The 25,629-nt window shown below is 40.4% G+C and overlaps 2 protein-coding genes across 3 annotated transcripts; one reads left to right on the forward strand and one right to left on the reverse strand.

Annotated features, from left to right (window-relative positions):
* The first annotated feature begins 601 nt into the window (after window positions 1–601).
* Window positions 602–15,938, forward strand: kcnc1b (potassium voltage-gated channel, Shaw-related subfamily, member 1b). 2 transcript variants are annotated; one of them, XM_079685148.1, is made up of 4 exons: window positions 602–2,551; window positions 8,549–9,461; window positions 10,206–10,379; window positions 13,931–15,938. In XM_079685148.1, exons 1-4 carry the CDS (start codon window positions 1,988–1,990, stop codon window positions 14,038–14,040), a joined length of 1,761 nt encoding a protein of 586 aa, XP_079541274.1. In that variant the 5' UTR covers window positions 602–1,987; the 3' UTR covers window positions 14,041–15,938. The 2 variants fall into 2 exon arrangements, with proteins under 2 accessions (XP_079541274.1, XP_079541273.1); XM_079685147.1 differs by lacking the exon at window positions 13,931–15,938 and adding an exon at window positions 11,380–12,330.
* sergef (secretion regulating guanine nucleotide exchange factor) lies at window positions 15,531–25,345 on the reverse strand (the record flags this gene model as incomplete). Its single annotated transcript, XM_079685151.1, is given in 12 exon segments — window positions 15,531–16,599; window positions 19,204–19,240; window positions 21,325–21,485; window positions 21,567–21,725; window positions 22,333–22,395; window positions 22,481–22,594; window positions 22,675–22,735; window positions 22,900–22,994; window positions 24,182–24,334; window positions 24,870–25,008; window positions 25,257–25,300; window positions 25,303–25,345. Coding segments are annotated over 12 exon segments (1,278 nt in total). The 3' UTR covers window positions 15,531–16,390.
* Between the last annotated feature and the right edge of the window lie 284 nt (window positions 25,346–25,629).

The raw sequence follows: 25,629 nt of genomic DNA on the forward strand, positions 1-25,629 counted from the left end.
TATTAAACCAGTTTTAAAAGACAAAATCAACATCAAATATGTATAGAAATAAGACATCTTGGTAGAGGATTTTATTTCATAGTCTGATGTAATGACTCATGTTACAAAAAACATTCAAATGTTGTCCCCTTATGGTTATGGAGTGGTGGATAGAAACAAAGTACATTTACTCAAGTAAAGCATCATTTTGAGGTACTTGTAGTTTACCTGAGTACTTTCAGTTTATACTATTTTACTTCTTCTCAACTACATTTTAGAAGCCAATATTGAACTTTTTACGACACTAAGTTTATTTGACAGGTTTGACCTTTTAGTCGAAATTATTTATTTAAATTATTAGCTAATAAAAAAACTAAATCAATTATTAAATAAACTTTGACTTTATAGGTTAAGATATCCAGCAGCAGTATACATTATTCAAATGAGCTCTACCTTTACCAGCTGTGAAAAAAACCCCAATAATAATGGGGTAACTCAATATATTTAGATTCTGAAATTGGCCATTAAGCATAAGGAGCACTTAGATTTTTTGCTACTTTAAATTTGCTTTGATGCTGATACTTTTTAACTTTTGAGATTTTGAGTGCAGGAATTTTACTTGTAACAAATTACTTTTCAATGTAGTATTGTTAATTTTACTAAGTTAGAAATCTGAGTACTTCTTCCATCACTTTGCTTGTGTTTCATATTTTTTATTTAACAGGAATGCAAAAGGGAGTATATTACTAAGTGACTAAGGGCGCCCTCTGCTGGCACTTCAAACACAGGTGGAGGCTAACGATTACAAGCTTCAGACCCAGGCAACAAAAAAGAGTTGTGCAAAAAACAAAAATAATTTTCTCAACTTTTTGCTTCAAAATATTTCCACAGTTGGTGCAGCGACCAGCACATGTAGACTTTCAACACGGGTCTGCATCACACATCCATAAATCACGGAGCTATAAGGAGACATTATGATCAGACTTTTTTTGATGGTATGGGCGGATCTGCGCGTGCATGGCTCCAGGGTCACACCTTCTCCAACCAGCTGTGCATGCGATAAGTCCCTCCTGACAGTGACAGACGCCCACCGACCATAACCCTCCGAGCGACGACGTTAAGTGAGAAAAATTGGGCTGCGATGACACGTGCAACAGCTTTAATTTAAGGACTTGACAGCGGGTTTTAACAAACGCAGGGTCCGCTGCATGCTCCATGTGATCTGAGAAGAGAGCTGGGCACGGTGTGAATAAACAGGCAGTTTGGGCGTTTTTGAGGAGGCTTGTCGTCCTCTCATCTCTGACTCTCATTTTTTATTTAACCACGCACAGAAAGCAGCGTTTGCCTCCCTTCAGGCTGTGGGTGTATTTTTCTTCATCAGCAGTGCATGGAGGAAAGGGAAAGTTCCTGATCTGGGTAGCATCTTTGTGCTGAGACAAAGAGCTGTGTCGTTACTGAGCGTCGGTGTGAAGGAGGTGAGTCTGTAGGCAGCAACAGAGGAGGCTGTGAAGGCGCTGTCCGCTCAGCACCACCGCAGTCACCTTGCTGTGAAAGTCACAAAGAAGCTCAGCAGTGATCTGATCAATTACCGCAACTTGGGGAGTGCAATGAGCTGGATGTGTTCTGCTCGCGGGGGGGAGATGTGTCAGCGTTAGTGCTTTTATCTCGACATCTTGGAATTACAGACTATGTGACGTCCATTCTTAGGGTAGGCTACTGTCGTTGGCTGCAATGATTTTTGGATTTGATATCCTCCAGTGAGTCCGGCAGCTATAAGCGTCTGAAGTTGCATGACAGACCTGTAGAAACCACAGGGTTTAGAGTGGATGTAGCCAGGTGCGTGTCAAGCAGCCACGATTTCTTTATTAGTTGGTGAGAAACGACAGGTTGTTCTGAGCCTCATTTATGTAATAGTTCCCATCAGTGAGATCCCTGTGGTGCATGGTTTCACTCCTAGACTTACCTTTGCGATGAAGGGAACTTATTGGAGAAATGCCTAAGGGACGCAATGGGCCTGAGCGACGACAAGGATCGCATTGTGATAAACGTGGGAGGGATCAGACATCAGACATACCGCAGCACCCTGCGCACCCTACCTGGCACTAAATTATCCCAGTTAGCCGAGCCTGATGCCCCTAACCACTTTGACTATGATGCCAAGATCGACGAATTTTTCTTCGACCGCCACCCTGGCGTGTTTGCACATATCCTTAATTATTACAGGACAGGTAAACTGCACTGCCCGGCTGATGTCTGCGGGCCCCTCTATGAGGAGGAGCTGGCTTTCTGGGAGATTGATGAGACAGACGTGGAGCCATGCTGCTGGATGAACTATCGCCAGCACCGGGAGGCAGAGGAGGCCCTTGATAGTTTCGGCGGGGGGGGCCTGTTGGACCTGGCGAACGATGACGCGGAGCCAGATCTGGAGCATGGCGAGGAGGATGTAGATGAAATGACAAGGAGGCTGGCGCATGGAGACACTCACGATGCCCGGAGTGGAAGCCTGTGGAGCCGGTGGCAGAGACACGTCTGGGCTCTGTTTGAGGACCCTTACTCCTCTAAATATGCAAGGGTGAGTTGCTTTTAAGTAGTTTTTCTCATTGAACCAAAGATCTGAAACTTCATCAGGAGTTTTCATGGGAACATTCTGTGCTAAAACAAAAACGCAAATGTCATAACTTTCAAAGTTGCATTACGAGAACAATTTAGTTGTAATTAGGGAAGCAACTTAAGTAGGCCTATGTAAATTATCGATTTATCTGGTCATTTTTAAATGAATTATTTGGTGTAAAAAGTCAGACGATGATGAAAAGTGTGCTTCCCAGTTTATCAAAGTCCAAGCTTGTTGACTTCAAGTATATTCACTTAAATATGATATTCACCAAACAAAATTGTAGATATTTGAGAAGCTAAAGCTTTTTAATGACATTTTCAATGAAAAATTACTTGAAAAAATGTAGTTGGGGATTACTTTTAGTCGACTATGGTTGCAGCCCTATAGTGTATTTGACTGCCTTTGTCTTTTGATTGTGACACAAAGATGGATGGCTATAGGAGGTTTAAATAGGTTTTTGATGACCTTGAGATGACCTGTCGGAAGCCTTGAATGAAGACCACGGAGCAACACCATCATGCATACATCTACGTACACAGCGTGGGGATGTCTTATTGTAACGCACCTTAATACATGGAGTAAAGGGTACCATCACAAAGCAATACTTAGCAATAACAACACCCGTAATGCTTCAGCATTACAACACCATAGAGTCTAGACTGTAAATACAAGGAAAACACAGACACTCATCACAGAGGTCACAACAATCGATCCAGCAGAGCAATAGCTAAAATGAGAGTAACAAATGCGTCCCTTCCGGGCAAAAATAACGCCTCCGCCCACTTTTGTGGGAAAACAATGCTGTCAGTTGAACGGCGGTCAATACAAATTCTGAAGTTTTTGCCAAACCGATCAGAAATGTAAGAAAACCGGAGATTTTTGGATCTTGAAAGAGCCCGATTCCAATGGCCAGACAGGCAAACAATTGCATTAAGCCATTATAAATAGACTATCGGGCTCGATATATGGTTAAATATAGCAGTAGGCTATCGATTTTCATAGATGAGAGTAACATCTATGTCACTTTACGGCCCCGCCCACTTTTGGGGGAAACAACGGCTGTCATTTGAATGGCGATCGAGCCTGAAGCCACAGAGATCTTCTGTTACTGTCCTTTCTTCTTTGAGGAAGTACAGAAACACGTAACTCTGGATTTGTTTTAATGTTTGAGGTGCAATAAACGACACAGCAGCTTTTTGGCATGATAAAACTATTATGTTCCGTCTTACTCATGAGAGTAACAGCTGGAGAAATTACAGCCTCGCCTACTGATTTTAATTTAACCATATATCAAGACCGCTTGTCGATTACCAATGATCGAATGTAATTGTTTGCCTGACTTGCCATCGTAATCAAGCTCTTTGAAGATCCAAAAATCCACGGTTTTCCCCAAAAAATTATCGGATGGGCAAAAACTTCAGAATTTGTATTGACCGCCATTCAAATGACAGCGTTGTTTTCCCCAAAAGGTGGGCGGGGCCGTAATTTTTGCCCGGAAGTGACGTAGGTGTTACTCTCATCTATAGGCAAAAGACAGACGATCAACAAAATATGACATCAAATTAACTGACACTTAGGCGGGGGTTCATGTATTGAAGTCAATGGCGAGAGAAAGATTATCTTTCGATCCCATTTGAATTGTGCCATGAATTACACATAAGATGTTTGTCAATTTAAAAGATAATTTTGCAAGTAAAAAAAAAAAATTGTTGTAAAACTGTGAAGTAACACTTTTTTGTGTGTGAAACCGCTCAATTAACTACATCTTTGGTCTCGCACAACACACGTCACTAACACCAAGCTGGCCGTCACGTTAGCACATTTCACCTCCTTCTTTCAGAATGAGGCGAAAAGTATTAAACGGGGAGAAAATCACTACAAGTCTGGGCATGTTGAGAGTATAAACACAAAAGGGGAGTTAGTCGGTTCCGTAAGAGCTGAGGTGAGTGTTAAACAAGTGTAATGTGTAACGTTAATGTCAGCTAGCTAACATTAGCTAACCAGGTACACTCCTCTGTTTTGTTTGAGCAACTGGTTTTCTCGTTAAGAACTGCCTGATTGCTGTGTATGCTGTGGTTAACATTAGTGTTGGCAAGGACAAGGTACACAAAAAACGAGTTGCTAAAACAAAACACGAGAGTGCACCTTTTTAGCTAATGTTAGCTAGCTGACATTAACGTTACACATTACACTCGTTTAACACTCACAGAAACCTTGTACAGCCGGTCCCATCCCACATGCTGGCTTATACGGAACCGACTAACTCCCCTTTTGTGTAATAGCAGCTCTCAACATGCCCAGATGTGTAATGATTTCCACCTCCTTTAATACTTTTCACCTCATTCTGGTGTTGGTGACGTGTATTGTAAGAGACCAGAGATGTAGTTCATTGAGCGGTTTCACAAATAAATAAGTTTAACTTCACAGTTTTACGACAAACTGTGACATTTTTTACTTGGAAATGATTTTTTTGAGATTGACAAACAATCCAAACACAATTCGAACGGGATCGAAACTTAACTTTTCTCTCGCCATTGACTTCAATACATAATTTTTCTAAAATAAGGTCCCATGGAGGTCCACCGGAAAGGGAGGGACTTCAAAATATGTATAAAAGTGAAATACGAAGATAAATATTTTTATTCAAAAGAATTGCTGAACTGAATCAAAATAATATTCAACCTGAAAAAATATTTCAAATACTTATTTTCATTTTGAATACATCATTGTATTTTTCAAAGTTCAGAATAAAATCTTGAACTTTCAAATACATTTTTTTTGAATGATCAAAACTTATGACCCTGATATAGCTTCATACTTTACACCTTCTGACTTTTTGTTTGTTTTTTAGGCCACTGGCCCCTACAAAGACCGCTATGCTGCCTGCTGGTTTAACAGATGTAGCACTGATATGTGTAATTAGTTACTGGGCCCCATCCAGTAGGTGTAAACTATTGACATGTTCTCACTAAAGAAAGCATTAGTGAAAGCAGTAAAATCAACACGCACACTTTTTCAGTGTGCATGGAGGGACATTTCCCGAAGCTGAATACTCCCCTGATGTGTTCCACATTTAGCAGTGAGCAATACAAAGCAGAGCGAAGATTGACAGAGCTCCACCAAGACAGGCAAGAAGATTAATTATAAGTGAGCCCCAGAGTTAATTACAGACTCTATTCACAGTGGATACATCAGTGGAAAACCCTTTCCCTGCATATCACTGTAGGCCAGTGGGTTGCCGGCAACAGTGAGAATTATCCAATAAGAAACAAACAAATCCTCCGCCTGTCACCCTCCCTCCAGGCCAGACTGTTGCTATCTGTCACAAAGAGACATCATTTACTGGAAGAGGCGATCTCGTAAGATGCACGTTTGTTTAACAGTTTGAAGAGCGGGATGTTCAGAGCCAGTCAGGTGTCAGGAGGCTCGACATATACGAGGCTTTATCACACTGCTGGCAGCAAGGGTGATGTTTGCTTTCCAGTTCCCCTGCTAATTGATGTAAATAGGCTGGAAAAATAAAATACCAAGAGCACTAATCTATTATTTATTTCCAAATGTCATGTTGACTTATTTAAATAGCTTGATTCGTCAGTCTAAAAACAAAATAGATTCAGTTTACAGTCATTGAAAACTAGTAGACCAACAATAATTGTTAATTTGGAAGGTAGAGACAGTTGATTTTGGGGCATTTTTGCAACTATTATCAAAGTTATTGCCAATTTATTTTTTGTGCAATTAAAAAACAATGAACGCTCAATGGATTATCATATCAAATCTTCTGTCAGTATACATAACATTTCTGTTAAGGCATTGGCAGGGCTATATTAAATCAATAGGAAAGGAGCTGTGTTATTAACCTTTTGATGTGATTTAGTTAAACTTATTTAGGAGTATGATCTATTTACATTTAGATAGATTAGTAGACAATAAGCCTGCAGCTTTCATGGGCCAGGCACACTTTGCTCAGCTGGTAATATAGCCATTGATTTAGTTACATGTAGTTTTCCAATGTGGTTGAATTTGATTGTATTATAGTCTAGAACGTGTTATTTTGGACAGTACATGTTATAGAGGGGGTGGACAAAACAACAATATTATGCAATCCAATAAAACACTAGATACACTGTACTCATGCCTCTTTCTCTCTCACAGTACCAACACAAATGGAATATCTTTAACTTGATAAAGGAACAGCTTTAAAAAAAAAAAAAAAATGTATCCGATTGCATTGAAATGTTAAATGTCCACATTATCTATCTGTACTGTATGTTTAAAAGTCGGACATTTTGTATCGAATTCAAAGAGGATTTAACGAGTCATTCACATGCCATACTCTAAATTGCAACAAGTCTCCTTCTCAGTCTAAACTGCGTCCTCTTTGCTCAGCGTGAGTCGTCTCTCTGAACAGTGAGGACAGCCCTGCTGACAGAACAGAAGTCAGTCAGTCAGTGTGCTGCAGCCTCTGCTAACACACAGCCTCCCTGCAGACCACCATGCGAACACGGATGGGAAGCAGACATTCTTAAGCAGCAGACATTTCCTCAGCACAATGCGATGAATGGCCAGTGATGAGATGTTATGATGAGGCCTGTTTTATATCTGGTGCTGCCTGCCTGCCTTGGTGAAACGCTGTGAATGGACTTGACTAAGACGCTGTGCTTCCTTTACTCAGTGGAATTCATGTTAGACGTCCTTGTGCACAGACAACAAACCTCCTGATAATACTCCTCCCTGCTATTAACAAGGCAGTGCATTAGTTTGAGCAGAATCGTCCTTCTCTTATGAAGACATCTTCATGCATGTAAAAACTGATATTGATCAAATTGTTTTATTTAAAAGGATAATTAATAAGCTCAATTGACCTCCGATTATGATATCCCAAAACTTCTGATCATATACCTTGGAATCGATATTGCCACAATATTGTAGGGTTGACTGTTGGTGCTTTCACAAAATAATTACCCAATCATTTATGGATAAATAATCATATGCAAGGTGGATGTATTGACCTAGTGGGTAAAGACCAATAATAGAACAGCTAAAACAGTCTGGTAAATTCTGAAAATAACATAACTTAACTTTAAAACAAGGAAGAGATACTTTTGCGATATTACAATATCATAATATCATAATTTGAAAGATGATATCTCGTCTCAAATCATGATTTTGATATATATCTGTATGTTGCCAGCCCTATAAGCCCTACGTTTTTTTTACTTTACAACTTCAGCAAACACAGTTGAAGCAGTGCAGTTTGAGGGAGCAGGATAACATGAGGGTAGCAATCAATACCCAGGAGAGAATACTGTATCTGTTACACCCATGTAATTTGCATCAGACATATCAGAGCCTAAATATGATGAAATGTGATCATCCAATCAATACATAATGAAAGCTAAAGTACACGTTTTCCATTGAGGGACATTTCTCATACAAGGTTCTCATCAGCTCAGCAAGCCTCTCAGCTCACCACATGTCCCAAGAGTTGATCACCCGGATTGTATGACCTTGTGTAGGGAAAACCTTCTGTAATGAAGGGAAGAGCCCCAGCTAAATGTAGTCATGTGGGTTAATGACTCTTCCTGCTGCTGCTGGCTCTTTGTAATTCTAATGTGGCAACCCCTTGAAAATGCCATGACCTTGAGGTACAGCAGAGGGATGAGAAGCAAGAGCATGCATTGATTGTCCCTTTTACAATGACATTTCTCAATCAACACGCATAGAGTCGCAAAGAGAGGGAGTGGGGATTGAGAGAGTGTTTGGATGTCGCAGTCACTGTCAGACGGCATTGTCTCTGATAATAGATTGAATTGCATTGTGTTTTGCTAAGAATGGGTGCAAGGCGTTCAGCTTGATTACATTGCATGAATTACTGTGCTCCTCTGTCCTTCTTCCCCCTCCCTACCTTCTTCCTCTTACCTCCCCTCTATCTCTCCCCCATGTCCTGCTCAGTGGGTGGCACTGGCCTCGCTCTTCTTTATTCTGGTGTCCATCACCACCTTCTGTCTGGAGACCCACGAGGCCTTCAACGTCATCATCAACCGCACAGAGGAGGAGGTGGTGGACAACGTGACAGTGGTGCGCACATACCAGGAGACTGAGACTGCGCTCTACCTCACCTACATCGAAGGCGTCTGTGTGGTGTGGTTCACTTTTGAATTTCTAATGAGAATAACTTTCTGTCCAAATAAATGTGACTTCATTCGGAACGCCCTGAACATCATCGACTTTGTGGCCATCCTGCCCTTCTACCTGGAGGTCGGCCTCAGCGGGCTCTCCTCCCAGGCAGCTAAGGACGTGCTAGGTTTCCTGAGAGTTGTCCGATTCGTTCGGATCCTGCGTATCTTCAAGCTGACGCGTCACTTTGTAGGACTGAGGGTGCTGGGCCACACGTTGAGAGCCAGCACCAACGAGTTCCTGCTCCTCATCATCTTCCTCGCCCTCGGTGTCCTCATCTTTGCTACTATGATCTACTACGCTGAACGGATTGGAGCTAACCCCAACGACCCTCGAGCCAGTGAGCACACGCACTTCAAGAACATCCCGATCGGATTCTGGTGGGCTGTGGTGACCATGACGACCCTCGGCTATGGCGATATGTACCCTCAGACGACCTCCGGTATGCTGGTCGGAGCCCTGTGCGCCTTGTCGGGCGTGCTGACCATCGCCATGCCCGTCCCTGTGATTGTCAACAACTTTGGAATGTATTACTCTCTGGCCATGGCAAAACAGAAACTACCAAAGAAGAAGAACCGGCATATCCGTGCCCCACAACCAGGTTCTCCAAACTTCTGTAAGTCAAGTGCCAGCTCCCTACAACCGAGCCCAATACCCCATGACGACGTTTTCGAGATAAAGTTTCAAGGTAAGAAAACATATAATTATGCATTCTGTGTTGTCTCATCTTTCCTCTTGATGCAGCCACATCACCACTCAGCTGTTTCATTGTTTAGCGTTTATCCCACGCTTCAATCAGCTGATGATTCAAGCATGAGATTAAAGAAATGAGTTTCCCACAGAAAATATGTGATGAAAACAAGTTTTATTTTGGATAGAGAATAGAGAGATTGAGGCAGACCGGGAGTAATCTTGATATTGATTTTTGCAATTATTAATACATTGATTCACTCCTCCTGTCGTTAAAGACTAACTAAGGGTCTGTAATCACCATGTACTTGTAATGTCAAGAACATGCAAGTAGACGCAGGAGTCACTTGAATTCCTCTTGAATTACTCTTGAATTCCTCAAGATAAATTGACCTTTGATAGAAATTATGCTAAAAAAATATGTAAAACCAGAAGAGTGCTCAGAAGAATGCAGTCATCCACCAAGGGCACATGCCCAATCTTGCAATGTTGACGAAAATGAAAGATAATTTGCCCCATGATTCGGATCTGCTCTGATATTGAATGGGTTGTTCCTTTGCCAGTTTCATATAAATCAGGCGAGTATCTTTTCAGTATTTCTTGCTAAGAAACAAATAAATAAAATGAAAACAAAGCCTCATGGTGAACAGCAGAGGCAAACATTAGACAACAGCTGATGTAAGTAGGAGGAGTCATCACGTATTTCAACCTGATTTTTCTTCTTAAATTGTTTTCTTCTAAGATTCAAAGTTGAACGGAGAGGCAGCCAAAGCAGCGCTGGCTAATGAAGATTGCCCTCATATAGACCAGGCCACATCTCCGGAGGAAATCTTCAGCCCCAGCGAGAGGGAGCGGCCCTGCTTCTTGGTCACCACTGCTGAGCGCCCCAACCACACAGGGGGCAGAGTGAGGAGGGGTACGTACAGTAACAGCCAATCACAGGCCCCTGTAAGACGCTGACACCCTGTAGACCGTAGACAGGACACGCTCTTTTTCTCTCTTTGCTGAGTGTTACGCCTCAGTTTTCCACAGGCACACACACACAAACAAACACAACAACAAACCTCTTATTACACGCTTTCACAGCAGCTGCTTCTCTTCTATCATCCCTTTGGGAACTGTATATATATTCAGTGTCACACTAACATCGGTTAAGGCCAAGCACAATCATCACATCTACATATTATATTTTTTGATACCATACATAATGTAATACCTTTATTTATTTACAAGTAAGAAAGCTATTTTCGAGATTTATACGATTTAGAATGTGTTGTCTTATAAGACAGTATTTATGTGCTACGTGAGTGCCATGTATGCAAATGTATTTAATGATTAATATCCATGCAGGATCCTGAATTATGAGTACATTGCTCTTGACCATAACGGTGCATGAAGTGTCTTGCTGATGGGTGCTATCAGTATGGTGAAGGAGCACAACACAAATAGATATTGTCAAATGTTATTATTTATGTTATTAAAAGCCACATTCTAATTTACTTAATTTACGTTTTAATACTTGGGTTAAACCCTTTGTACTTAATGTAATATTGTTAATCTTCAAAACATTCCTCTCACTCACGTGAGTCCAACCAGCACATCAATAGTACATGGCGTGCAGTTTGAAATTCTACCTGTAGCTGAGAATACATTCTCTGCCTGAGGTGCCTACCTTTTTAGAGTCTGTTATGGTGTTATACTCCGATCCATTCCAGTACCACCCGGTGCATGCTGTACTCCTGATGCTCTCAATGCATGGAGAATAATAATCTGTCGCAAGTCTGTGTTGACCTGTTTCTTTGGAGACAAAAACAAGAAAGCAACAGGTGTAGTATAACCAGTGAGGAGCAACCAAAACAGTGTCATGGATTCAGTGCTGAAGTGTACTCAGAACGTTCTCTGTTTTTCAACTAAAGGTTATGAAAAGCCTTGGAGCCTTAACAGCATGTCTGGCATGAGCGGGGACGCCTCTGGAGTGTCCTCAGTGTCCGCCCTGCCCTGCAGCCCACCCTGTCTAATGCAGCACTCACATTCTCCCATCCCATCCATTATGTAGCATGGTTGAGTAGCAGACACAATGACATTGGAAGGCCAGTCAACACTCCTCCTTATCTTACCTGTCAAATTTTGCTTTTACACTTGCCTTCACTCTTGTTTTTTTCCATTTTTATTTCATTGTTTTTCTGGAAAACTGTACCTTAACTGTGTCTAATACTCAGCGTTCCCAAGTGTTCTCCTTGGGTGTGTCATCCTATCCTAGACTAGAAAACATTGGCACATGCCACACTGCATGGGTCACCTCACTTGTAGACAAAGCACTGTTCTACTTCTACCACAGGCTACACTCTTTCCCTGTGTTTACATCATTGCCTGTTGCTCTGTTGCTTTTGATCTCACTCTTTTGCCAATAACTTCTATCATCTGCTTTTTACAACTTTGTGAAAGAGTCTTTCATAAGATGTAACCCATGCTAATAATATGCTGGACATTAACAATACATGGCTCTGAAACATATCCAAAAGATCCCACTGCCAGCTGTTAAGGGACCTTCTCTTAAGTGCTTTGTACGTTGCAAAGTAGAGACGTTATCATTCTGAAAGTGCAAACCAGACAAAGCTCAATGTTATCCGCGAAAAAAAAAACAGTCAAAATGATGCTCATGGTGTCCAATGCAATATGGAGATGATGACGATTCCTATCATAGTAGTGAAGAATAAGTTTAATGTTAACAGAACTTTTGTTCATTTGCATGAACTGCATGAGAAATTATGTTCAACAAGAAGCTACCTGTATCGCAGTACCTGTAAGAAAAAAAAAGCTTTTTTCTTTCAAAGGCTTCTAAAGCTTTGTCGTTTGTTAAGCATTTTGAGACAAGAGACTCAGTCATAGCAGAGATTTTTATGTAGCTGCCATTCTTTGCCTTTCCCTAAATTCATATTTTTTTGCATTCATTTGGCTGGGGCCTCCAACTAAACTAGCATAATTTGACTTGAACAATCTGTTATAAAACCAACAAATGCTGTTATGAGCATAAATAGTTTTTATACAAATATATTTACTGATAGTTATTAGTTTTTAAACAGTATCCGTAGTCTGCAGCAACTTCTATTACTGCTGTGATGCCTAAATTAAGGCATTTAAAACAAAGGTGCCTTTATACCTGGTGAGGCAAAGTAAAAGTGAGTTATTATTGACATGATGTAACATAAGTCCTCTCAGTGTAGCATCAATACACTTTATATCATGCTCATAACAGTGTCAGGTAAGCTTTATTTACAAGGTGCACTTTTTACACCATCCTCGTACCTTAAATCAAAGCAAAATGGTTATTATCGTAACACAACTCCACAAACACTAGGATTTAACCCTAAGGGGTAAACATAGCTCCAAGCATAAATAAATAAATGAAAATACTAATTTTATATTCCTCATATCAAGATGTTTGTATGATAAAGCACAAATTGTTTACAAAAAAAGGGACAAAGCTGTTCTACAGAGCAAAAATATATCGAGTTACAAGATGACACACTGGCTTCGGCAGTATCTATTTATATTGATTTAAAACGTCAATATTGTTTTTTTCCCAAAAGAAGTATGCACAATTATTTTAGGGCACTTTAAAAGAAAAAAATGATCAGAAGTGTTCGTTTCTAGAAGAAGATATAAGTACTGCAACTCATTTAGGTCTTGTTTTTATTCTGAGAGAGCAGAGTTTTACTTTTTGAGTCATGTCTCTTGTGGTAATTAGTGGACGTTATATATTTAAGAGAAAAAAACCTTGTGAAGATCTGATGTGAAGATGGAAATGAATTCTATTCTCATGCAATTCAAATGGGGGGAAAAAAGTGCAATGCGACACAGCATGGGATGTGGGTCTACTTGGGGAAAGGTACATGCATGTATTTTCCATTTATGCAACAGAAAAGTATTAAAATAAAATATGTAAATATAAGTCCTTGCATGAAATAAATTTTATACACAACTAGCGCTTAGACTCCGTTTTTATTCACCAGCACATGCATACTGTACATACATCTTTCCTTTCCCAATGGCTTACAGCTAATACTTTGAACTGTTGTTCGACCCTCTGTTTACCTGTGTCGGGGTCAAAGAGAGTGTACAAAAACGAGGGGACTGTGAGAGCATGACACAAACGCATGACAATGACCGAACAACTGTACATCAACGTGTAACACGCAGCATGACCGGGCATGTTTATTAACCGACTCAGAGTGTGACCTCTGCACACAAACAGTACACCGTTGTCTGATGCCTTGGCTACGCATGGGAAAAACATGGTAAACCGGACGTTTACCATGAGGAACTAACGGAGCACATTTTCTTTACTCTCCAAGCTAGTGTCATGTCTTGCCTCTCGCAGAGGTATTCATCATCGCCATCATTTCCACCATTATACATCATTTGTGTAATAATTTATTTATGTTATTGTTTTTTATATGTTTATAGAGACCCAGCGACAGCACCGGAGCAGACAACCAACACAGTCAGTTTGTGTTATGAACCATGGTATCCCAACCACTATGTGTACGACCCATAATGGCCGATCACCCACCTGATAGTGCTGTAGCATTGTTGTGTGTATTACTTAGTCTTTTTAAATGGATGTGACAGTGACAACCTGTACATCACAAAACTCAGCATAGATGTAGCACTGAGGACGTTTTGTTGTCAAGCCTTATGTAGCTCAGTATCTTTGACTGGTTACTGTGTTGTAATTTGTGTGCCTATTTTCGGTTTGTGCCTGTGCTGTAAATACGCTTTTTTGTGTGCTAAAGTTGTGTGTACCAATGTTTTTGAGTGATCATCAAATATCTGTGTGCTTCTTCTGTTGAAAGAAAAAAAAATGTTGCTCCGATTTTACTCACCCAGCAAAAAAAGACAAAAAACACGTGTCATGTCAGCCAGACAAAACAGTAGAAAACCAGTCGTTAACTTTGCACCGTCATCATCACATCTTTTTAGACTTTTGCACCGTTTTGCACTAATACACTTTTAACAATCCTTTGATAGGTTTTGCGGCATCAAAGAGATCACATCCACAAAAGAGGTCCTACTTTAAACACCACCACTCTTACCTTGTATTTAAGAGGCATTCAAATGGCAAAGTGTGCAGTTAGGAATGGGTAATGAATTGCTTAGTTTATCAGAACGTAAAAAGGGTTATTAGAAAGGAATAGTGTATTTTTAACATTCATTAAACGTTGATATATTTTCACACTTTGATTAACAAAGATAGCTCATATGTAAATGACATGAACTCATATCTCAGCTCAGACATTCATTATTCTGTAGTTCATTTGAATATTAATTGACAATCATAATTGGTTTTATACTTTTTCTGCACACATGCAAATTGGTTAGTATGAAATGCAAACCAATGCCAGAACATTACACACATACTGGACAAGTGCCTCTGTTATGCAAATTCTTCTAAATGTTCACCATGTTCACAATTAAAGTATATTTAATTCGACATTACTCACCAGCCACCAGCCATTGAAAACACACATCAGTTCATTACTCAACAAGCATAAAGATACAATACGTACCCCCATACGCATCAGCTTCTAAAAGCAAGCATTGAGCATACCTAATTAAAAAAGAAAGGAGAGCCATGCAGTTTAAAGTAGAGCTTAATAGTTTGTGTGTAAAAGTTAGTGAAGAGGGACCAACTTTTTACCAAACAACTGCAAACACACTGCCAACAACTTACAGAGATCTGTGTGCAGTCAGGTTCAGCAGATATGAGTCTGCCAATGGAGCTGGGCAGGAATGGGGGGACAGTGCTGGTCACTGAATACAAACAATAACAGCAGCTGTTATTAAACGAACCCAATAACGCAACTGAGAAGCAACCAATGTGCCGTGTAGTGAGACATGAGTGTGTGTTTTGAACACCGTGAATTTTGTGGTTAGTCATCTCAATAAAAGGTGTTCAGTGATCGTTTGATTGGTTTGTTGTTTAGGGATTTTTGTGTCTTTTTTATTCGATACAGTTCAGGCTTGTAAAATAAATAGTGATAAATAAAAAAAACCACAGAAATGATCATTTTTCAACGAGTGCTGATTTATTTTTTTCAAACTAATCCAGGTACAAGCATATTAATGTACCTTTCATTAATGCATAGCTTCAGTGATAAAGATGTTTTTCGTGTTTAATTTGCATCATGAGGATAAAATAGAAACCTTTAAATGAATTGCATCAATGAGCCTTCGCCCTTTACTACTGCACAGCTTCAACCTACAGTTTGTCCCTGCACTGCGGGCGCCCACAGCTCGTAAATATGTAGGTCGGGTCAAATATAGCGGACACATTTCCCCCAAGAGGGATTTCCAAAGTATAGAGTTTGAAAGTGCTGCAAATGAGACAAAATAGAGCATCACACAAGGTATGACACAGACTGCCAAGTTAATGAATAGGTGATGGACAGTTTCAGAATAAAAATATACTGTATGAGGAAGTGGTAAATCATGGGATGAACAAGATATTTTCAGTATGACGTGCAGAGATTGAGTGCCTTCTGACACTCAAGATCACAGCAATAAAACCGCTGATATTGGAAGATGGAGCTCTAGCACCAGTCTAGCCCATCCCTCACATGACCCATAACGGCATCCTTTAGAGAGAAGACATGCAGGTGCACCAGGAGCCTAGGCATGGCCCTGTCCTGAAAAGCCATCAGGCCAAATCATGTCCATTAAAGTGATGGGCTAGTCAGAGAAATGATGGCCTGTGTCCACATGTAACATAACTCAGCCACACCACACTATTTATGACGACTGCAGTTTGAAGGCTGATCTTCTCAAGTAGCCTTTTAGGAGGTGAAAGTCAAAGTAAATTCTAAGGCTCTTAGGCTAATCATTTGTTGGCTTCACAAAGGCATCCTGCTCTGCTATTATGCCAAATTAATGTTCCTGCTCCGATGTTTCTGAGGTGGTTGCAGAGTTTTGAGTCGAGTCAGTCGTCACAGGGCTCACTGCCATAGAGTGTCCGGCTCCGCAGCCAATGAGAAGAGGTCTGACACCAGAGACGAGCTGCGGCTGAAAGACGTCGCTCTGGGAACCGTCGCCACACATCCCATGTTCGTTCCAGCCCCAGGAGAGGAGACGCCCCCCTGAAAAGGAGAGGGGTCATGGGTTAGTGGAGCTGACAGGAGGAGAGGGGGACAGGGCTGCAGAACTGCACCCTAAAATTAGAAGCCTGAAGAAAAAAGGCTGGGTACAAAAAAGCAGAAGGCATGCAATATCACACACACACACACACACACACACACACACACACACACACACACACACACACACACACACACACACACACACACACACACACACACACACACACACACACACACACACACACACACACACACACACACACACACACACACACACACACACACACACACACACACACACACACACACACACACACACACACACACACACACACACACACACACACACACACACACACACACACACACACACACACCTTTTTGTCCCCAACACTGACACTCAGCCAGCACAAAGCCTCACTGCTCTTCACAGCTGGTGAGCTTGTTGGTGGGTGTGGTCAAGTCTGCATCACCGAGGAGACACGTGCCATGGCAACACAGTTACCTAATAGGCTCCATTGCCATGGCAACAGAAGCGAGCTTGCTTTCTCAAGGGTAACACATCTTCAAGCTTTCCCTGTCCTGCAGTTGTGTGTCTTTCATGCCTTCTTCTCATTTCTTTCATCGTGGGGTTTCTTTGTCTCTCTGCGTTTTTTAGCTCGTCTCTCAGGGACTTCAAAGATTTGGATTCTCCATGTAACAAATGCTTTCCTTGAGATCTTGCCAGCAATTAGTGTCAGTGTGACAATCTACCAGTAATGGCTTGTACATAACAAACAGAAGCCACTGCATCTATTTATAAATGTACTCCCTATGTCTCCATCTTTGATTAAGGTTGCTCAGTAAACATCCATTAGCTGGTGAGCAAAGTGTGTTGATATGTTTGCTTCACTGGGGGAAAAGCCTTGTTTTGGTGCCGTGCTTAATTCATGGACTCAGTGACTGGAGTAAAACACATTGGTGTTTCCATGGCAACTAAGTGCTGCACAATATTCGGCACAACAAAAGGATTCAAAACAAGACACTAGAGCCAAAAGACATTTCCTTGTAAACAAGTCATGTCTTTTGGTTTTATATTCAACTATTAATAAATCTCACCTCCGAACTAGCGATAACATCGTAACAATATCTGCAGGGATTACATCATACAACACTTGAGTTTGAACAGGGTCTGATCTAACATTCATGTTAAGTTCAAAATGTTCACATAACAAACAAATCTTTCCTCAGATTGGATGAGCTGTGGCCTTACTCCCACGTCTGACCACGATGATGAATTTCATACATGAGGAGCACTTGCTCAGGTGAAAATGGGAAAGGGCTGAGCAGGCAGCAGATATCATGAGCAGCATGCAATGCTCTCCGTTCCTTTCCGCCTGACCTACATCAGGACCAGAAATAGCAGCACTCAGGTCTCTGCTTCCAATCCTTTTTTGCCATTTCATTGCTCCTGCCGCCACGCTCCAGACAGGAGGAGAGGAGGAGAGGAGAGGAGAGGAGAGGAGGAGAGGAGGAGAGAAGAGGAGGAGAGGAGAGCCCGGCACAGAGGAGGAGGTTCACAGGAGCCCTGCTTTCTCATCACATTACTGAACTTTTGAACGCACAGAGCAATGCTTTGTAAGAACTGCCATAATGACTGACACTCAGCATAAAGAATTTCCAATTAAGCCTTCTAATTGGTCAAAATATTTCAAGTGTGGCTTTGACTGCAGCAATACCAACAATGTCAGGAGTTTCCTCTTAAATGGAACCTAGTGCCTGTGTTTTCGGGTTCGTCTGCGGTACTTATACTCAGGCTGATGTAAAAAAGTGGGTCAGTGTTTAACATTTTATGGAAAAAAGATTTTACTTCCAAAAGATTTTTGGTGATTGTCGCTGACTATGGAAAAGAGGTAGGCTTTGGGCAACCCTGTAAAGCACGCAAAACTAATTGAATCTATTTTTAAATTGGAAGAGGAAGCCCAATATACATCTGTGTTTGTTTAGTATTATTTAAGGGATTTGAGCAGCTGTGATGTCTATGTTCTGTTCTCATGTAGACAAAGGGAGATCGCTCTCCAAAAACTCTGGAACTGGAAAAACATGCCTGTAAATGTTTGCGGGGAATTCAGCTCTTTTGCAGGCCTGTGCGGGTAATTGCCTCGGTCAATGATACCCATCCATCCATGCTGTAATTACTTCCTGATGCAAAGGCCACAGAGCAATGAGCTGACCTCAGAAATCCACCGCAGCATTAGCAGAAGGATTAATATTTCACACATGTCTAACTGTAAAGTAGACAGTTCCCTTACTCAGCCTTTGAGTCAATATGTATTCCCTACTCTTTTATTTAGTAGGAGCCAGAGTCATGTAAGGACAAAAGTGGAGTGTCTTGTGTAAGGCACTTGCACATCCTGAAAACAATACTGTATGTTAAAAAAATTCTGCTTTAATTCCTCAGAGTGATGCCCTCATTTCTTTTTCGAGTACAGTTGTCATGTTTATTCTCATATTGTTTCTAGCAAGATGACAGGTTCTGATACAGGAAAATAGAGCACAATTTGAAAAGAACATACAAAAGAAAAGCCAATAAATAGTGTGGATATTTTGTTTTGAAACACTCACCTAAAATAGCAAGGTTATGTTCAGATCCACATGCAATCTGTGGAGAAAAATATTTTAATTGTATAAAATGTAAGATAAAAGCAGACAATTTTACAATTGTTATATTCACAAAATACTTTACCACCATGGATACTGAGATGCTTTGTAACCAAATGTTCTCCAAAACTGAAATAAAATTCCATGTTTAAACAAAAAAGTAGGCTTCCAACTTTTATTCAGAACTGCATGGAAACGCAAATTACATGGGTAAAAAAAGATTCTGTAAATAAAAGCCCCACACAGCATTCTCAGAGAGCAGGGCAGAAACTATGACAGAAAACCTGGATCATTCATAAAAGCTAGAATAACCTGCACGAGTAATGCAACAGTCTTCAAGGCATTTATTCCAGTCCTTCTTAAGAGCACACTATTAAATGATGATCCTGAAACATGAGAGGGCGCTCTCTAGATTCCAGTTTAGATTGATAAAACATTGTTACTAGCAATACAAGGTCACTGAATTGGGTATATATCATTGCTAATGCAGTTTAAAGCTGCTATGATTAAGCAATGTCTTTGATCAAGCATAAAGCTGTAGCAAGCCATACATTAAAACAAATCCATTGAGTCCTGGACCCCTGACAGGTTTTAATTTGTAACTCCAATAGTGCTCATTGGCTTCATTAAAACGTGACAGTTTAATAAATATTGACTCAGTGGGTGTGTAAAGACGGTGTTATGAGGACCAACTCTGTACGCTGGACTGAAAGAGTCATAATCCCAGCGGCTAATCCATCTTGCCTTTAGCTTTACACGCGAGGTGACTACGCCTCGACATCGCCTGTGCTGCTGCATCATGTGTGCATTGAAGAAATGATCCAGAGATGCTCCCTGACATCCACTTAGGAAACAATCTCCAACAATATAGCTGCCATTTAGGCTTCAGCTAAACTGCTGCAATCCCAAGATGCTTTCGTATAATTGCCCTCGTGGGAGAAGAGATCTCCGCCTTCCCTAAATGTAAGTGGTACTTTGTATATGTGTGAGTGCTTTACACGATAGATGTAGAGATGCAAAATATTAAGAAGCTTTTCTCAGTGGGCTTGGCTCCCATTCAGTCAGACTGTTTTTCAACTAAAAACAACCCTCAGCTTTGTTTGTGGGTCTCTGTTGCCCCCTGCTGGACGGAATCACTTATTTTATACACCACGCGTGTGATGGCAATAACAATAGGATCCAACACAGTATATCTTCAAACCTGATTCGAATAAACATATGCAGGTGAAATAATTATGAAGATATTTATTTCTTAAGTAAATGTATAAATACCACCATTTAAAATGTTCCCAGTTAAAGCCCTCCATTGAAAGAAGTAGTATACGTGTATGGGATAAATGTTTAGAAGTAACAGTAGGCCTAATCATACCTATTGTTACATTTTTATGTTACAATATTTGGTTATTATTGTTATTGATGCAAGCAGCATTTCAATGATGTAGCAGACAGAAGTAACTTTACTCATTTGATATACCACTAGGGGGCTTAATTAGCTTTATAATAGTGGGTTTTATTTTATAGGATCATTCTTGTTTTTTTAAGCGGTCACATAAATGAGTAAAAAGTATAATATTGGCAAATATAAAGCATCGGAAACTTTAAATACTCAAGTGTAATATTAGTTCTTAAGGGTAAGAACTTGACTAAAGGATTCAAGTCACATCTCTGCTTAGTAATATACTCCCCTTTTGTATGCCTGTTAAATAAAACATATGAAACACAAGCAAAGTGATGGAAGAAGTACTCAGATTTCTAACTTAGTCAAATTAGCAATACTACATTGAAAAGTAATTTGTTACAAGTAAAATTCCTGCACTCAAAATCAAAATCTAAAAAGTTAAAAAGTATCAGCATCAAAGCAAATTTAAAGTAGCAAACATCTAAGTGCTCCTTATGCTTAATGGCCAATTTCAGAATCTAAATATATTGTACATATGAACAATTAGTACTATTTTATAAATGGAGTAGTCGACCCATGGTGTTGAGTCATTGTTACATTCATTGTAATAACATTCATAAACTCGAACATGTTTCTTACCAGCCCACATAGGTGACTTAGAGGTGAAAAATAGTGATAAATTGTACCTGTGTTGCTCCACAGAGGACTTTAACCTCTGCAGGGAGGCTCACCACAGTGTTCCCACTTCCTGCTGAAGGACCAGTCTTCTGCCGCTCTGCGTGATGACAGGTTTGTCTGCCCAGCTGTCCATAATCTCCTCTGCCCCATGTGTACACTCTCCTGCTCTCTGAAATGAATTTAACTGTCCGTTAAATCTCAATAAAAACCTGTGAACATTGAAAACATAATATCTGTTATTGTGTTTAACCTGTTTGAGCAACAATGTGTGTCCAGCCGCTACACACGAGGACAACTTTCTCTCCACCCAGCAGGGAGCGCTTCACCAGAGTGGGAGAGGACAGGAAGGGCTCTGTGGAGGTCAGCTGGCCATGCTTGTTGCTTCCCCACAGAAACACATCTCCGTGTTCTGCACAGACACGACAGGAGAAACATCATTCTTCCTCAGCAGAAGCAGCCACAGAAAGGCAGTAATTGAGTGTTGCCGTTCAACTAATTACAGACAGACATGATGTATGACCGTGGAGTCGAGGACAACATGCTCGTAGAACCTGAAACTCTGAATACTCCCTCTGAGGAAGAACAGCACAAAAGGCTTTACATATCTGCTTTTAAATTATAGCCTTGCTTCTGTCCATAAAGTACAATTATATACTTCCAATGCATCAATCAAATGTTTTCCCTGCTGGAAGAGCTGCAGAGAACCCTTTCAAACTTAACTTGAACCGTGCGGTTTCCTTTTGTCTTTGGTAAAAAAATGTATTGCTGCCTTCATTGCCTAACTGCCTAATGCCTACAATCAAAATCACAATGCAAATCAAGCCTTTATTTGTATACCTCGACATGCTATATAAAGTTTGTTTCTTGTCTGTGTCAACAATCTTCAGCAAGTTGGGAGGGTAAACTTCCTTCCTGCAATTTCCCAGGTAATAAATTATCATTCTCCATAAGAGGTTGTACTTAGGCTTATTAAATCAAATGTGAATCGACAGCAGTATACATTTCGGGTGTCATACCTGTGAGGCACGCACAGTGCGCTAAGCCAGCAGTTACCATGTGTACATTCTTCTGATCCAGACCTGCAACAGACACATTTATCAATCATCACTGAAATACATAAAAACATTCCTTTCATCAACTATTTATATTCAGTAGACCACTTACCTGGTACCAGAGAGGGCACCGTAGAGCTGAGGTGGGGGGGGACAGGCCGGGGGCTGAGTGCTCTCTTAGCGTGACTGCAGAGGCCAGTTCCCCACTGATATACACAGCCTGAGACTGAGGGTTGAACAGAACATTAGGATGTGTGGATTGACTGCTTAATAAAAAACACTGGTGATGTTTTGGTGCCAGCTTACCTGTAACAGCTAATGAATGTCTGAGTCCTGCTGCTACACTCACTACTGGATCCTTCAGACTCTGAAAGCACACAGCACAGCAACATCTGCTTGGTAACTGATCATAAGGTTAAGTAAGTCTGTAGCAATTTGAGCTAATTTAGGATTGATTAAATAAAGGTATGGCAAAAAAAGTGGTGATATTGTGATTTAAATGTGTAAAATATATACTGCTCATATGCTCACCTCAACAACCAGTAGATCTGCAGAGTGTGATACTGTTTTTCCAAAACCTAGTTGTCCAAATGCATTGGAGCCACATGCCAAGACTCGACCAGAATCTGTCAGTTTGACAAAAAAAAAAAAAATCTTTATAAATAAAAAGTACTGAAATATTCAATATTTTTGGATGGGTGGTTTTAGGGTTTTATCTTTCATACCCATATTTAACCACACCCTGCTATGGATTCTGGGTAACTCCCTGAAGTGGTGAAGCTAGTGTGCATGAGAGCCCTCCAGCTATTGCTGCTTTTTGGACAAACCTGATCACTTGGAATGTGAGTTTCATGCTGCATTTAAGTCGTGTGTGTGTGTGTGTGTGTGTGTGTGTGTGTGTGTGTGTGTGTGTGTGTGTGTGTGTGTGTGTGTGTGTGTGTGTGTGTGTGTGTGTGTGTGTGTGTGTGTGTGTGTGTGTGTGTGTGTGTGTGTGTGTGTGTGTGTGTGTGTGTGTGTGTGTGTGTGTGTGTGTGTGTGTGTGTGTGTGTGTGTGTGTGTGTGTGTAATACACAGAATGTATTACCCTCCAAACCTAAAATGTGGGTTGCATTAACTTCAAAAGTGGAAATAGCTGACATGAAAGTCTGTATTTTGTGCTTTTTCAGGCATGTCTGTATTATTAAGAAGTTCCAAGATATGTCAGCGCTTGTAAAAACAATGACCTAATTATAATTTCAACCTGGATGTTAACATGAATGGTGTTTACAAGTGAGAGATTGATAATCAGAGTAACCTTCTTATGAAATGAATGCAGCATGATGAGTTTGTTGGTCTGTGAGAACTGTTCCTTGTTCCCCCTTACTGCCCTCTACTGTAACCTACTTGAATTACATTTTTTTCAATATCAAATTGTCACCTAATTGCATTATTGTAAATATCCAACCGTTCATTTTACCAACTGATCTGATTTTGCTATTGCAAATTATCACATAAAATAAATCTCTTTGTATGCATTTCTATTTCTCTCGGTCCCCTCTTATATAATGCAGCATGAGACTCACTCATATAAGGCTGCTCTGATATCTAGATTTTTATCTTGGGTAATGCCTAATGTTTATTTTTCATGAAACTTATATGGCCCTTACCTACGGAAGGGGATTAGCGCCACATGAAAACAAAAATCATAAATCAGAATTCTGAGAAAAAAGTCAGAATTATAAGATAATTTTTGTGTGGCCCTAATCCTCTTCCGTACTTACCCTTATGGCACAAGTAAGAGATCAACAAATACTTAAATAAAAAAAGTTCTCACCAGTAAGACAAATTGTAAATTCCCAACCACAGGCTACTTTTGAGACCCTCTGAGTCAAGCTGGGGCAGATTTGCAGAGTTGTGATGTCTGCAATGTGGCCAAGTCCCAGCTGGCCTCTGTTATTCTGTCCGCACACAAACACCTCTCCATTCTCTGTTCGACACAAAAACACACAGAATATATTGCATATTCTTCTCTGTTAAAGTAGCATACCTATGGGAATCTCTACCAAGTGATCTGAAAATGAAGCACAATTGTAATGTTTTCATGTCTGAAAGAGAAACAACATTACCCTCTCTAGACCTCCCTGTACTATTTTTTTGTTTTTTAAAAGCCTCCTGTGAACAGGTGTTGGAAATTAACCTTTGGCTACAAATACCTACTACAGTATATCACTGATATTATATCACACTTAATGTCATTTCATGGCCTAACATGATCTCCGTAGGGCAGTTTCAGTCAGTTTGCTCGGTACTTTAAGTATATTTGAAGCTAATACTTTTCTAATTTTACTTGAGTAACATTTTGATTGTATTAATTGTACTTGTAACAGAGTATTCTTACACTGGTAGTTATAGTTTTACTTAAGAACAAGATCTGAGTACTTCTTCCGCCTCTGCTCAACACAACACATGTTTCAGCCTTGCAAGTAAGTAACAGCACAGTTGAGGAACAAACGGTCAAATACCGGTGATAACCACGGAGTGTCCCCCGCCGCCGGTGAGAGTCCGTACCGCCTTGTGTTGTAGAGCAGTGATGTCGGAGAACCGGGGCTCCGGCTGGTCGTCCACATGTCCCTGTCCCAGCTGGCCGTAGCTGTTGGCTCCCTGACCGACACCACATTATGATAACCGTGTTAATATGACCGATAGTACTCCTGCCTTAACGTTAACCGAATCTTAACGGCTGTTCCTTGTCACTGCTCTTGTACCTTAGAGCTAGTTTGCTAACGTTAGCAAAAGTGCTACGTTAAAGTCCCCCAATTTAGTGTCACTGTGTCGTTGTTGAGTATTTTAGATAAATCAAATATACGTTGAATCAAACAAACCTTTAACGGTGAAGTTAAATCACTTACCCAAGAGTGTAAACAAAACTCGGTCCTCGAACTCGTTTCCATGGAGAAATACCGTATACTGCATGGTTTGCGACACTGTCGTGAACCATGCTGCAGATAGAGGTTTCTAATTTTTTTCCTTCTCATTTCATAGTAAATAATAAAAACAATTTATATCTTACAATGACATTTAACATATCAAAAGAGAACAGATAATAAAATACCATTTTATGGCTAAAATTGAATGAATGTTGCACCTATATTTTAACCTGCTTAATTGTATGTCTTATTTCTCATGTTGCTTTAACTTGCATGGTTTTCTTTTTAAAAATACATATTTTATCAGCATTTTTCAACTGTGAGACTAAAGTATTACCTGGAAACCTGGACATAG

Source organism: Notothenia rossii (genome assembly GCF_949606895.1).
Source record: "Notothenia rossii genome assembly, chromosome: 5".
Classification (NCBI taxonomy): domain Eukaryota; kingdom Metazoa; phylum Chordata; class Actinopteri; order Perciformes; family Nototheniidae; genus Notothenia; species Notothenia rossii.

Bases quoted from the DNA above. Each gene is read 5' to 3' on its own strand.
- kcnc1b (XM_079685147.1), top strand. From the start codon at position 1,988: ATGGGCCTGAGCGACGACAAGGATCGCATTGTGATAAACGTGGGAGGG. The intron at 2,552-8,548 runs GTGAGTTGCTTT...TGTCCTGCTCAG, and splicing joins ACTCCTCTAAATATGCAAGG to TGGGTGGCACTGGCCTCGCT. The intron at 9,462-10,205 runs GTAAGAAAACAT...TTTTCTTCTAAG, and splicing joins TTTCGAGATAAAGTTTCAAG to ATTCAAAGTTGAACGGAGAG.